At 40.5% G+C, this 15,995-nt stretch overlaps 1 protein-coding gene across 1 annotated transcript in view; it reads left to right on the top strand.

The window, feature by feature from the left end:
- LOC8040867 (nose resistant to fluoxetine protein 6) overlaps positions 1-15,995 on the top strand; it is a 94,688-nt gene that overhangs the window by 52,510 nt on the left and 26,183 nt on the right. The window contains exons 6-10 of the mRNA XM_040222384.3: positions 587-769; positions 7,233-7,326; positions 7,934-8,020; positions 11,660-11,825; positions 12,660-12,742. Coding sequence (XP_040078318.3) covers positions 587-769; positions 7,233-7,326; positions 7,934-8,020; positions 11,660-11,825; positions 12,660-12,742 — 613 coding nt within the window. The remainder of the gene's footprint in view (positions 1-586; positions 770-7,232; positions 7,327-7,933; positions 8,021-11,659; positions 11,826-12,659; positions 12,743-15,995) is intronic.

The raw sequence follows: 15,995 nt of genomic DNA, 5'->3' as shown, positions 1-15,995 counted from the left end.
TGGTAACTCGTGAACTACAGTCCCCAAAAAAGGATAAATCCCAATTTACCAAACATAAAACTGGACTAACTTACCACTCTAAAAATGTAGTCGTAAAATACGTACAGAGCGCGACATTGTTAGCGCGAACAAGCAATCACAGGTTTTTCCAGTTTTTGTCTTTGAAACCAAGGGATGTCATCCAAGTTGTTATTGCTAAGGAAAAAACGCTCATTTAGTTCTATAATGTAACCGATAAAAGTTTGTGCTCAGTAATACTATTCAGAAGTAAAATACTAAAATGCCCCGATGTCGTGTTCGCGCTAACAGTGTCGGGATGTGTACATATCGGCGAAAACATTTATAAAGGTATGTCTCAATCGTAAACCCCACGTAGATTCATGGTGCGTGCTAAATTCTACTAAAGACTTTACTATTGTATTCTCCATTTAGAATCCTCACGAAGTACAAATACCCGGCACTATTCTGCCCATAAAACCACTTAACCTTCCAATAATCCACTTAATTTTTTTCTTTCAAGGGGTGTCGGACGGTACACTCTGTTCTTCTTACCACGGAAACGTGTTTTCATTTTGTACCTGCGCAGGCGCCTTGATGACAGCTCTAACCGTATATTCCGTGCCGGCGAACACAAGTCTCATGATGGCCGTCTCTCATGACCGGACATCGGAGGCCTATGCGTACAGATTTCTTCATGGAATCCGATTTATCGCCATGTTCTCAGTGGTGCTGGGTCATTCCTACAGCGCTTTCGATTTCCTCAACATCTGTAAGTAAATTGAATGACAAAAAGGGAATGCGGATTGCGTCCACGCGTGCTTCGTAGACTTTCAGAATACCGTCTTGCTGAAGACTCGTAGAATGTTCAAGCCTTCTCGGGCATCTACCTCTCCGCAATGCATGTAGAGGCCTATGAATGAATTTAATAGAAGGATAGCAGCAAATTACGAAGCGCAGATAGCGTTCGAGCTAGGAAATACAATTTTTGCTGAGATCTAATCTTGAATTTGATCCTTATTCATTAGCTGGCCTCTTTTCCGTAAATGTCAGTGGACGGTTGTTTTCTAACTAATAGCGGACCTGCAGGATCTGTTCTTATAAAAAAAATGTCGTATTATCTTTGAGACCTTGCGTAATCCTAGTGTGACCATTCATTGTTTTCTTATAGCATGAGCTATTCTGATGCTACAAAAGTAAAATGTACTTTACAAGGTATGAATAAATAACTTTGACAACAATTTCGCTTATTTATCCACAGATACACTTAAAAACGTTTTACAGAGCACTCTCCTTGCTTGTCAAATCTTGTATAGTTAGTTTGTTATACATATATTGTCTTTCATTGCTAAGGTATTTTTAGCGCGTACATGTATGAACTGATCCGATCTTAACTGGAGTTGAATGTGCCATTGACCACCTGCCTACTAAGTCTAGTCCGGGTTCAGATGGCATTTCTACCAAGGTATTTAAATGAATAAAACAAATATCTGGTCATCACCTTGGAAGGCTGTCTCACCAATCGCTAACCACCAATCAATCACCGGATGATTGAAAAGAAAAATTCACGAGGCGTTTCTATATTCAAATTTGATAATTAAAAAAACGGAAAAAACGACGGACCAGATGAAGAAATACAGAGACAGAGTGCTAACTCACAACAAAATTTCATTGATTGAAACAGCGGTATATATATATATAACACCGCAGTCAGAGATACAAAAGAAAGGAAGAATAAGCCTATAAAAGACTGATCCCTACAAAAGAAACAAGTCGTAAAAATTAATGCTGGACACACAGCTCAAGCCATAGTGCAAGGAAAGCAATCTCTTCATGAAAGGGCAATTGAAGGACGGCTGACACAGGCATCATCTATTTTTGCTATTTCTAAAGCCTGAAGAATTTGATGTGTCTTCTGGTCATGGTGACGTTTTACAACCTCACTTCTTTGAATCCCCGGCACACAGCGATAGTCACGGCAATGTGTGCCAAGGTGGCCGGATACCATCAAGGACGTATTGCAAGCATGCTTTCTTAGCCTGTCATTAAAACAGTGGCCTGTGTGGCCCACATTACGCTTGCTGCATGACAAAGGAAGTGAAAAATTCACAGGGCCTCTTATGTTCTCCCGAAGGCAACTTGAAGGCCGAAAGCCCAAGCGCCGATCCCGGTGATAGCAAACCTCCGAAGACATGGCGCTCTCTACCGACGCACGTTTGGCGCCGTTAACCTCAAGCCGTGTCACACGCCCGCTCTTCACCGCTGCCCGAGCTAAAGTTCCATAATAAGAGTTTCCTACATGTAGGAAAAATATTCTTTGATGCGCCGAATCCGTGACGGCGCAGGTTTTAAGGAGCGCATGGCGGCGCACAGCAGAGGTTTTGAACTGGTACCTTTCGGGTCGCCGACGTGTTTTCGATCTAGGACTGAACGATAAGGCATATAAGGCTTTCGCCTTAATAGACAAACCTTTCAGCTAAAGTGACAAAATCATCACGATTTTTCGTCTCGTAAGTTCTAGCATCCATTACAGAGAAATTGACGGCTCCGCAGAACCTTTTATTTTAATGCGTCGATGACTCAAGTTTACGAAAATTTAGGATGTGAATTTCGCCACTCGTGAACTGCCTGAAACTGGTTGTATAAGATTTTTAGATTTAATAATAACTCTGCGTTCAAGCCACATATGTTGCGCTTACAAACCACGCGCTGGCAAGCCTCTGTTGCCCTTTTGAGTCAGCGCGCTCAAAACTTGTAAAGCGGGCGGTTGCAAGGTCCTGCTCTACACATGCTCTTCGGAAGTCTCGCTCCCACAAAATTCAACCTAGCTTCGATAAGCAGATTGAACTCCTCACAGCCGCTGGATACCTCTTCCACGTGCAGTTTCCAAGTTTCTGATCATTGAAATAAACATTGGGCTTTTGACGTGTTCAAATACTTCCAAAGAAAGCACAGATAAACAGTTTGTTGTTATTTCGCATATTCACGGTTTGGCGCACAACCTCAAAGTATCGCAGAAAGCTGTGATGTGGACGTGTTGTTCTCCGCTCCCGACAAACTGTCAATGCTGTGCAGAGTTGTCAATCTTTCTGCCGGGGCTGCTAGCACTTGGAAGACGAACCATCAAGATCATTGCGTCACTTGTACTAAACAGGTTGTTTATTAACTTACCTTTTCATGCGGCAAGCGTTATATGGGCCAGAAGGGCCGCTGTCTTAATGGCAGGCTAAAATAGCATGCTTCAAATGTATCCTTGGTGATATCTGGTCACGGCAGCATTTATTCCAGTGCTTGTCGCAACGTTAACACAGATGTTCGGGCGAGTTGGTTGCTCAAGATGTACAGGGGGAACAGCGAACCTCCAAAACAGTCACTCGAGTCAACGCACACACAAAAGAAATACACAGCGCTGAATGACAACTCTCGGGTATACTAAGACTTTCTTCTCTTCTTCTGCTTGTATTATAGGTTACGGCCAGGGAGATAACTGGTCTTTTTTCTTTTCTTTCGATATGAAGCTAAATGTAAAGCTATCTAAATTGAAATTATTGTAAGGCTATGCAGTCTAATTCTTTTTGTGATAAGGTCAAAGACTGAGTGCCAACACATTTGTCGATATGTTTTGCTATACTGTCCGCCTGGTTGTGATGCTTGCCAAGCACGGCACAGTTACTCAGCAGCTCTGAGCAGCCACAGTCTCGACAGTGAATGCCTAAATGTCCGGAGTTTTTGTTGGTGAATGTGTTCTTATGCTCAATAAGGCGATCGTTAAGACACCTTCCGGTCTGGCCTATACAAAGTTTTCCACAAGAGAGGGGAAATTAGTGCACCACCTTTTTTGTACAAAAAAACAAAGGTGTTTTTATGCTTCATTTTGCAGCCGACAGTTTTAATTGGTATGGGTATTTACTTGTTTTGCACAAGCAGCCAAGTTTTTCAGGAGCTGAGAGGATGACTTCCAAGTTTAGTCGGTGAGCTATTTTCTTCAGTCCGTAAGAAAATTATGAATATATGGCACAATGATGGGTTTCTTTGTTTTGTCTCTTTGCTTTTGTTGAGTGCAAACGTCTTGCTGCTTTCGTTGATGAGCTTTTCGGCCATTGATGCTAAAACGGGATTGGGTATCCTGCGCGCTTCAGTCGCGAGACTTCCCCGTCAAAGCACGTTGGGATGGAATGCGAGCAAGGTTTTGTGAGTGAGTTTTTGAGGCATAACCAGACGATGCTCCTTTTAACAAGTTTTGAATCGACCGAGTTGAGTGGTAATAGCGTTTTTTTTTTCCCTGGGCTCATAGGATCAGCATAAATGGTGGGGTAGCATGAAAAGTCGAAGATACAGGAATCTTAAAGAGCGCTTGTTTGGAAGTTCATGAGTGATTTCCAAAGGACTCACGCAGACTTTAAAACTGTCGAGGACGTCGGCAACCATGCTGGTAAAGTTGCGATCGTCGGAAGCTAGAACGATTAAATAATCGTCGACGTACCGCAACACTCTTATACTTTGGACGTGTTTAATGATTTTTTTTTTAACTTCCTGTCCTGGTGCGCTAGATAGAGATCGCTGAGGAGAGGGGCAATGCACCATCCGATGCGGACATCTTTCTTCTGTAGGTAGGGGTTACCATTCCAAGTAGCGAAGGTCGACTTGAGGTAGATGTTGATCAAGGTCAAAAACTTACTTTAGGATAAACCCGACGCATATTAAAAGGCAATAGCACCGTAGATGTCTATGCTGTCCTCTATGTACCTCAAGCATCACAACCAGCTCACAAGAGAAATTATCGAGGCAGAGAATATAGCAAAATATAACCACGGGTGTGTTGGTACTCCATCTTTAACCTTATCACAAAGAAAATTAGACTACCTATCCTTACATTAATTTCAATTTAGTTAGCTTTAAATTTAGCTTCATATCGAAATAAAAGAGAAAGGACCAGTTATTCTCTCTGGCCATAACCTATAATACAAAAAAAGAAGAGACGAAAGTGTAAATATACCCGCAAGTTGTCAGTCAGCGATGTGTGTCTCTTTCTTTTGTGTGTGTGTTGACTCGAGTGACTGTTTTGCGGGTGCGCTGTTCTCTCTGTACATCATGGCGCAACGTGTCGGTGTTTTGAAATATGTCAGGGTGTAAAACGTCACCGTGACAAGCTTACACGTGAAATGCTTGAGGCTTTAGAAATATCAAGATTAGATGATTCGTGTATCAGCCGTCCTTCAATTGCCCACTTATGAAATGAGATTGCTTTCCTTACATCATGACTTGCGCTGTGTTGTGCGCATTATTTTTTACGACTTTTCTTGGCGTTTCTTTCAAGGTATGTGTGCTTTTATAGGCTGATCCTTTCTTCCTTCTTTTACTTTTTTATCTTAACTGAGTTTATAAATATGTCGAAGTTTCGACCAGTAACATCTAGTTGTGAGTGAGGGCTGTGTTTGTGTATTTGTTAATTTGCTCCCTCGCCCTTTGTGCTGCTTTGATTTTCAAATACTTCATACCAACTAGCCCAATCATCAACTTTAGTTCTTTTCAGAACAGAATATAAAAGCGTTTTGAATAATTACAGACCCTTTCCACACACCTACTTATCAAGCCATCATCTTTATTTCATATCCGGCACGGTTTTCAGCGTGGCCGTTCGTGCGGGACCCGGTTGGTTTCGAGCAAGTCTTGGATCTCAATAATTCTGTTCACTTGTGCAAGGCCGTTGATGCTCTATTTATTGATTCCGCCATAGCGTTTGATCGCGTTCCTCATCAACGGCTACTACATAAACTGAATAATTATAGCTTATTCACATTTGTAGTGAAATGAATAGCAAACTTCTTAACGACCAGACACCGGTCTATTTTAAATGGTCAAGGTTTTTCCTCCTCCCTTCCTGTCTGATCCGGTGTCCCGCAGACTTCGATACTTGGTCATGCGCTTTTTCTGCTATCTGTCAATGATCTCCATTTTAACATGTAATTCTGAGCTCGTCTGTTCAGAGATGATTGCGCCATTTATCGTTCAATTACAGGTCCTCGGATTATAAAATATTACAGGAAGACTTTTATATAACCTCCGACTGGTGCATCACGTGGTTGATGAAAATATATCCAAACAGAACCAATGCGATAACATTCATCACAAAACGTCATTTAACTTCACACACATACTTAATCGGAAATGACCCTATCAAAAATGTATCTCCATTTAAATATCTTGGCGTTCGTATTTCATCTGATATTACGTCGAACACTCCCATTCAACATATTACTAACAAAACGTCAAAAACTATTGGCTTCCTCAAACGAACACAAATACAAAAAAACAAACCTCTTTGCCTTTACTTCTCTCGTTAGATCCCAACTGCAGTACGCATCCATCATTTGTCATCCTCACCAATCATATCTTGGAGAGAATATATAATCACTGCAAAAGGAAGCCACTCATTTTATAGTTTAGTCTACATAAATAAAGGAAACGATCAATGCAGTTGGTTCTATTTTTGTTTACGCAAATGAAGCCCATTTTGGGTTTATGGAATATTTGATGAGAGGAGGTAGGGGAATATTGAATCGGTATATGTATAATTTTTATTATACGAACCAAACGCATTAAAGCTTCCTTTGACGTAATTCAAGTGCCTTCAGAAATGACCAGGTCAATCATAAAATTACCATCTCGGAAAATTAAAAAAAATTAAAATTATAGAAACAGTGCTTCTCGACTAAATAATATAACATTAGATGCTGACCTACTTTAGAAATACGGCATGAAGTGACAATACTAAATTAAAGGTTATATAATTAATTTCGTATTATGTTGTGGAAATATATTGCTGCAATATTGATTGGGCGAGGGGTCCTGAGAATGCACACTGTCATTTGCGTGCAAAATGCGCGTTTCTCTTGACAACAAGCACTAAGTTTAAAGTGTGTGTAAAATTTGCAAGTGACTTATAAACTCTATTTTGATATCGTGTGTAGACCCTTCTGTTATGCGAACAAGATTAGCTAGTAGGTTCAAAACATCAATCAAAGTGACGCGTCCAAGTAAAAAATTCATCAATTTCCTGTTGCTTTTTTATGATTCGAGTTGCATAAAGCTTTCCAATGCATTCAAAATAGAAATGCTATAAGCAGGACGTCAACGTGAACTCCGTGCTTTATATATTCCTCTTAAGTGTGCTAAAAGTGCACTAGTGCGCCTAATACCCGTTTGTCCAGTTGATGTGGTCGAATCTTTTTCAGCTCGTCTTGTAAATGCTTTACACATGGGTGACACACTTGGTGGCTGCGTGATTATGTTCGGTTACCTTGGGGTGGACGCCTTCTTCTTTGTGAGGTAAGTCGCAGATTACAGACTAGTTCAGGACAAGGGACCGTCGAAATAATGGAACAACTTTCCTCCATTCAAAAAAAGCGGTCGTGCTCTTTTACTTTCTCGTTAAATATAGTCTGACGTTTAATACACATTGAAATATTAATTTAGCAAGTAGGTTAAGCTTCACTTAAGCAACACGCTAAAAGTCTTGTTTCAGCAAACTGTTGTGCAGTGTACATAGAGAATAACGTTCACCACTTCATTTTGTGTGAAAATATGGAAGTGCTTACTCCAAGTATAACACTAAGCCCCTCGGTAATAACGATGATAACAAGATTAGCCGGCGTTGATGGAACCGTTCATTATATCTGCAAACCTGAATGTCAGGATAAATGATTCTGAATATATGCTGCAAGAAAAAATCAACCTCGACGGATTGCATTTGTGATGTAATGCGTTACCACCGAGACCACCACATATTATAATATTATATTGATTTTGATTCTTCAGAGAATAATATTTACTTGATATAACGTACATATTGTGTGTTTTAGTGCAAATATAAGCTAAATGTTCTTGAATACTTCCTAAGTGTTTTGGGCACTTATTTCATTTCTCCTCCCTTCAGCGGTTTCTTGCTTACGTACAACATCAGGAGACAAAAAGGATCTCGCCTGTACATTGGTGTTCTCGCAATCTTTCGGCGCTTCCTCAGGTGAGTGAGGCCATTGAGGAACGAAATCATTCGTTCCTCAATGGCGCAGCAGGTTGCGTGAAAACTCCTGTAGCAAGTTTGTGGTTTACAGAAATATTGCTTGTCTCTACTTCCTATCGCTGCTGTAGATATAGCATGAAACATGCGAGCAATCATTGACAAAGCGGCGTTTCCGTCTTGGTATTCAATCAGCACCAACAACGTTTTGACAACGTGCTTTACTTCCTAAATATTTTGGCAGTTGTAGTAAAAATACCTATGTGAACCCGGTGACCCCTAGCCGCTACTACTAGACGTTCTGTTGTTGTGTTAGCTCGCCGTCAGTCTGACATCCAAATGGCGTCTACACCGTTTATTTCGGCATGGGGTCCCATTGAGAATACAATTGGAATTGCTAATGGCAGAAGCCTGAAAGTCGTCGAAGCCAACATGTGTTACCCCGACAAGAGGCATCTGACCGCAGCTGAGCTAGCAGCAATCTCAGGGAGCATACCGCAACCGCATTAACATGGCAAATGCCTAAAGCTATGAAAGTGCGGCTACATGTGGGCCACTATAAACATCGAAGCAAAGCTGGTGACAACACATTACCGGAGTTCCCTTCTGCCGCCGTGTTTTCATGTGGCTTGCTCCGGTGCCCGTACTTACTAGGCCCTATAGTTTCTGGTGCTTGCCAGTTTATTCTGAAACGTAGTTGGGTGTTGCTAGCTTCCGGCACCTTGCACAAATGACACTGTACGCAGTTTCCGTCTGGCTGTGAAATACTTGCTTCTCTCAGCAGCGAGGCAAATAGTTGGACTAGATTGTGCATGTCGAATGGAAACAAGAAACGACGAAAAATAAACGAGCAGTAAACAGATACGGCGCTGGGTCTGTGTAAAGCGGGGTGTTGGTTTTCTTTGTATTTCTAGTACCTCGTTCATTTTGCGCTGTTTTTGTTTTTCATTTTCTCAGCAGATTACCTAGAAATGACCGCAGTGCAATAAGGACAAGTAGAAGCAACACGTATTCCACTGGCTGTTTGTTTCTGCCACTTGCCTGTTACTTCGGGCGCTCCCATTTCAAGTTACCCTTGTCACCTGAAATAGTTGAAGTATTATATACACTTTCGGCGGATCTGTTTGCAAAGATGTTGCGCAAATAGTACGCGCGCGACTGTCTTCTACAACAATACAAGAGCTTAGCCAATGTCTTAATATATACCGACAAAATATTTTAAATGAGTCATGATATTCATGACTGATTTTGATTTTATTTCGAGGCGTTATTTTTTGCTAGAGTGAGATGGAATGCTAGATCTTCAAGAAGACTAATTTAACTGATTCATTCATACTTCGTGTCAATAACGTTCTCAGTTGGGAGGACCAATTTGACAACATGTCTTAGTAATACGATTTGCAATTTCGTACACTGAAAAAAAAAACTATTGTCGAACAACATTGGCATAGTAGGACCTATTGTGTCAGCTGCATGTCTACCGAAGCCGAATGCCGAATAAATTTTGCAGTCGAAATTTAATATTTACTATAATTTATAACGGGAAACGTTATCCTGGAGCTCCACACGCCGATGTCCTCCGTGCTTATCAATGCCCGTGGCATTTCAGAATCCCGCCTTGTGAATTCAGTTTGCTATTTTAAACGTTTTGACGAACCGACTTTATATCATAGTTATTGATTTATTTTTAACAGTTATGACTTCGTTTACGGTTAATAGCAAATTAAAATAGAGGGTTTCGTTTCTGTTATGGTAACCGAAGCATTTTCGCTCAAAAACGGTTTTCGGTTCAGGTTGCCGTTATAATTTCAATACCTGCTTTTAAGTTTTTTTGTTTTTTTTTTAATTGTGGGCATAAATGACAACAAGCGTTTTTATACGGGCCTGTAGGACATTTCGGTACGATACGTTTCGAGACAGAACGTTTCGGTGCGGACATTCGGTACGAGGTTGCATTGGTAGGCGGCTGTTTCGGGACGTGGTCGTTCCGGTACCGGGCATCTCCATGAATGAATTTTCAATTGATATTTATGGTGAAGGCGTTTTGTTTTAAAATAAATTTTCTCCTTGAAAGCGACGATGGATCGGTGGTTAGTTTGACAGAACGCAGATACACGTGCAATAAACGATTAAAAGCTGATGTTAGATTTACTGTTTACTTATATTTAAGCAGGAACTCTAGCGAGCTTATACAAGTATGTATATTTAAAAAAAAATACAAGAGATCTAAAGCTGTTTTACAAGGCGACAGCTTCAATTTTTGTGATCTTGTGATATCTGGGAATTCGCGAGTTTAAACCCATTAATACAGTGGGAAAAATAAATGTGTTATCCGCTAATTTGAGAGCGGGATTGTTTCTAAGTTTAATTCATGGCAATTTACCATGCAATATATAGGGTGGTCTAAGTCACCAGGCTCGATCTAAAATGGACCTTAAAAATCGATGCCTGCACGTAGCAATCTAAACTTTCCGTCAAAGGTGTGTTTCACAGGCCGATTTTTTCTTGTAAAACTACAACGCGTAGTTCTCTTTCTGTAAAAAATAAGGCCAAGAAGCATGCCAGGGTCTACGGGGGCAGCGACGCAGACGACAGGGGTTCAGTAGCTGGGTGTGTTTGGGGCTCGTATTGATAGGTCGCGCCACCTCCTTATCGCGACGGCTCGCGACCACCGTGGTTTATTAAAAGGAACCTAATCTTTTTAAAATGTATCTTCGGTTAAAAAATAAATGCGGAGAATGAAAGCAAAAGTTAAAGTAAAAAAACGCGTCTGCATATCGGCGGCGCTTTTGCTGCCAACGGATTTCGTCTGCGTGTCGTCTGCCTTCTTCCGCTGGTCGGCTGCACCTTCGGACGCTGCTCCCGATGCTATATATCAATACGAGCAACAAACAGACCCGCTACTGAACTCTTGTCGTCTGCGTCGCTGCCCACCGTAGATCCTGTGATGTACACCTTCGACGAAAAGTTTAGATTGCGCTACGTGCAGGCGTCGATTTTTACGGTTCATTTTAGATCGAGCCTGGAGACTTGGATCACCCTATATACCAAAGTAATTCAGTTAAAACTGAATAGTTGGTATACATATTAACTTGTTTTTATTGGTTTGATTCACGTGAGCTGAACTTTGTAAAAGTAGCGCTTAATTGAACCACGTCTTGTTCCAGTTTTATCTCAGAACAAAGAAGAGTATCATCTAGGCTTTAAAAACGCAATGCAAGTCAATAGAGGCACAACATTTTACTGACGCTGGCGGATGCAGCATGCTATAGTACGCTAGAGCGAAATGTTGGTAGGCAGACCTTTCAGATGCGATCCACGCAGTAGCTGTCGCACGGAATATACGAATTCTCCACTGTTTTGGCAAGCCCCCTGCTCACGTATTGGACCCGAGTACTGCGTCTGCGTCCGGCGAGTGATCCAATCACACGCTGCCTAGCAATCAAATAGTGACCACCAGTGTTGCCTGATCGGGTGGTTTTGGGAAGGGCTTATACCCTTAAGACTTTTCTGTGGAGGAAAAAAAAACTCATATCTGTTTTAAGGTGTAACGAAATACACCCCGTCATAAAATAAAAATTAAAAAAAAATAAAATCTTTAGCGTTCATGTTTCGAAATATATTTACTTCTTTCATCTCCAGAGCCAACGTCGTCGTCTTTTTTGTTTTGATGTGCTACCACCTCGTGCCTCTCATTGCATCGGGTCCCAACTTGAAGCCCATCATGGAAAAATTCTACTACGAGTTTTCGAACCAGTGGTGGCGGCTTCTTATCCAGATTCGTAATTTTAGCAAGGAACAAGAAATAGTAAGTTGATTCAAATGTTCTCTCGAGCAAACGGCCATAATCCAGGGTTGAAACAACACATCGTCAGGACCGCAAAGTGAAGCAATTCGCACAAATTAATTTTCCGTTTCAAGTCTTAACAATATCTTATAATTCGAAATCAGTATAAAATTTGAATCAACTACGCATTTACCATGGAATGTTTGTTGATTTAAATATGTGGATAAGCGACATATATTCTTTGATGCTAGATGCGTTTTTAGACATGGTAAATTAATGTTTAATCCATCCAATCACTGAAAACAACAGAGAAAAAATAAATCAATTTTCATTAAAGTATAGTCTAATTAACAATTTCTATTGACGTGAACACCGCCATGCCGCTTGGTTGTTTTAGTTGGGAAAAACCTTTATTTGCTTTTTCCCCCGTCCTCATTTACTTACATCATGACATTATCTCTTTGCATTTGTTTCTGATATTCTTGCAATAGGATATTACGCAAATGAAAAAAGTGAAAAGTACAAAGCAACTTCGATGAACACTTGGATTTGCCCACAAGATCACTGCTTTTTACTTATTTTCAGCATGCTACGGTGATTTCTTGCTTATATTAATATTTTAATACAAAACCTATGACCATAGAAACCACCTCATGACAAAAAAACTGTGAAGAGTTTGGGGACTACTTACTCACCGGTGTGATTAAAATTACGGCTTAAACCACGATTTATATCATGATTCAAATAATCTTAATTTTTATTATCCATCATAATTGAATATAATTTGTTTTAGTTGTTCGAAATCACTTATCCGCTATTATTTGCACGCTGCTAATTTTTGTTTTCTGTTATCAGGGTTGTTTCGGTCACCTGTGGTACCTTTCCTGTGAGTTCCAACTCTTCCTTATATCTCTGATTGTTCTTCTAGTCCTAAAAAGGTAAGAGTACCTTCATAATCTGTTATTTAGCTTTGTAAAATCATAATTCAACGATCTATTGAAATTCGACAGAACTGCTAATAATTTGTTTCGACCTCATTACTTCTGATTTTCAATGAAAAGGGAGATGACCTTATCAGACATTCATTTAAAAACAAAATCAACTGTCCGTTTTATGTAATGGTTCAGCTAGAACAAATCCTAAACCAGTGCTTTCTTCGTTATTCTCTTTCATGGCCTTGTTTTTAACTCTGAGATGTTGCTGAGAAGATAAAATGGTGAAAAGCAACTTCAGTGAATAGAGAAAATGTTGTTGCTGAAGGCTCATTTAAACCTTCAAAAATGTATGGATGTCAGAGCTGCCTGAAGAAATGGAATTCCGAAAGAAATAGCTGCTCCAGAATGTTGACCGTGACAAAATTAAACTTACCTTAGCTGAGGCTAAAACGCTTAAAACATGCCCAGGTGGTGAACATGCGCACTCTAAGAAGTGCCTGGGCGTCTACTACCCTTAAAACACTCAAAGAGCCAATCTTTGCGATCTGGGAAATCAGTTCAGCGAGTGATGAGGGAGAACATCCGTTTAGACCTAAAAATGAAGGCTGCGCTGTGGCATTACGCAATGCAAAGTGTCATGCTTGCATTGCGTAATACCACACCGCATGCAGAATTAAATTTAAGGTCTCAACAGATGTTCCGCCTCGTCATTCGTTGAGCTGATTTTCTAGATCGGAGAGATCGGCTCTTTGAGTGGTTTGCGGTTAAGTAGACGCGCACACAGTTCTTAGAGTGCAGCAAACGCAATTGCGGACTTCTAATTCGAAACGCACCACCGTGATGTTTTTTTTTTTTTTTTTCTGTTTACATCATGGCATCCGCGTATGAGCGTAATGTTTACTGCACGCTGCAGTGTTTGGCACTCAATCTTCTCTCTGATTGGACACTAAAGATACAAATCTTCCCAGGGGAGTTTGGCTTCCTGTTAATTTGCTGACGACGATATTAGTCACAACAAACCAAAGATACGTGACGAGTTCGGTGCATCAAATCGGTGCATAAAAATCTTAGTATTTGCATTTTTTTCAAGAAATATTGATGGAAAGGATCAGACATAAGTTGAATCTACAATTATAGGTAGACTATTGCTGATCTGTAGGTATGCTACTTGGTTGACATGTTCATTTATAATTTGAGGAAACTTGATAAATATAGTGTTTATCGAGAACACACAAAAACCTCAATTCCAATAAAAATGTTCGTTTCTGGAGATCAGACATTATTCACTGATATTAACATCACCGCGAGAACCTCAGCGGCAGTACACAACTCGCACCAAAAATAAAGTAAATCTACCACCAGTGGGCTGGCTTTTATTTGAGACAACTAAACGTTAGGGCTATACACATAGATATATGGAATGTGGAAATAAATTGAACCTTTTGAACAAAAAAAAACGTATACGCGTTTTTTACTGTTTGCGCAAAGTAGACTCGTTTTCAATAAGGCTTTTCCTCGTGAGTCTACCGTCTCCACATTAAAGTATTTGCGCTGTCGTCATCGGAGCAGGTTACATTGCCCTACGCAGAGAATTATCAGTATTCATTTCGAACCTCACGTTTTTTTTTTACATTTTTGAATGAGTGATGGGTGCTCGAGTGCTCCTTCAGATCCAGGGATGGGCAAAATACATGCAAATATGTATCGAAATACAAATACAAAATACTTCGTCAAAAAATATTTAATTACAAATCTAATTACATTTCCAAAAAGGCATTTAAGTACAAGCTGCAAATACAACCAAATGTATTTGGTCTCCTCCAAATACTTTTCCAAATACATTCCTCAAAATTTGCGTCAGCGACTTCAGGACACCTGCAACGCGTTACTGGGTATCTCATTTTAATTTGGCATCGCACACTCGAGAGTTAGTGTGCGAGGCTCTAGTAACGTAATAGAAATATAATCAGAAAAAATGTAATCAGCTCGGACGTAATAAATGAAAAAAGTACAGAGCTTCAAGCAGCTTTTTTTGACGATTACATTTTGGTATAGACCAACAAAGAACCGAGACAACCAAGGCGCGCAGCTTTAGCTAGAGAATTTTTTATTGTTGCAAGTCGCGCCAGTTACGAAAATCTGGACGACCCGTGCATTTAGAATGTTCCAGGCAAAAATATGGATGGAAATCAGGCGGGAAAGCATCACAAGGTGTCACAGGCACTTATTCAGCCAGTCTGCCTGTGAACGTCGATTTCGTCACTATTCTTGCCCTGGACTAGCACCGTAATCACAAAGTCACCAAACGCTTGTGCTTGATCGAGAGACACTGCATTCGGTGCAGAACGTAGTTTTCTTCCTGCTCTGGACAGTGACAATAAATTTGAGGGATGTATTTTCGCCCACAAAATTGTATTTAATTACTATTGTATTTGAAATACCTACGTTTTAGTATTTAAATACACACGTCAAATACATTACCCAATTTGTAATTAAATACAAATGCAAAATACACAAAGTATTTGAAATACGTATTTCCAATACTTGTATTTGAAATACTGCCCATCCCTGTTCAGATCTCACTTATGATATTCAAGCCCCGGCCAAAACTGTTTTCGACCAGCGGAGAAAACAAACGCCGGGAGTAAGTCGTCTGCTTTTTGCAGCAGGGCTGCGGTGATGTCAGAACGCCGAGCTGTTATTAGCAGATAAAAACAAATAGTGGGTAGATTTCAAGGCATCTAGCATTGAGGTCTACCCACTATCTTTTCCATCAAAGCCAATCAGAGCACGGCGTCGTTCTGACGTCACTGCAACTCCTGAGCAAGAAGCAGACGGCTTGCTCTCCGCATAGAATTCAGCACATATCAGAAGCATGCGAATTGCGCTGAAGTTTGTCTGATACACGGGTAGCTCCTGCCTTCGGATGAACATTATTTATTTATTTATTTATATCGGTACCCTAAGGACCCTACGGTATTACAGAGCGGAGGGGCAAATACAGTACAAAATTCAGCAAAACCAAAATCGGATAACAAACGATGTAAAACATAGGCAGTAAAGGTTAGTATCAGGGAAAATGATTGGTTATTGCAGTTTTTAACAAATCAGGTGGTGGTATGAACACTAAAGATGCGGGAGGGTAGTCCCACTGCGAAGACATTCTTGGTATACGCTTTAAAAAAAAGTTTGTGCGTCTACTTTCAGGCACCGCACAACACTCGAAGAGCCAATAACCGGAACTTTCGGAGGCAGC

Source organism: Ixodes scapularis, unplaced genomic scaffold (assembly GCF_016920785.2).
Source record: "Ixodes scapularis isolate PalLabHiFi unplaced genomic scaffold, ASM1692078v2 PGA_scaffold3__209_contigs__length_174095766, whole genome shotgun sequence".
NCBI lineage: Eukaryota > Metazoa > Arthropoda > Arachnida > Ixodida > Ixodidae > Ixodes > Ixodes scapularis.
Note: the sequence above shows the minus strand (reverse complement) of the source record. Positions and strands in the feature narration are given on the sequence as shown.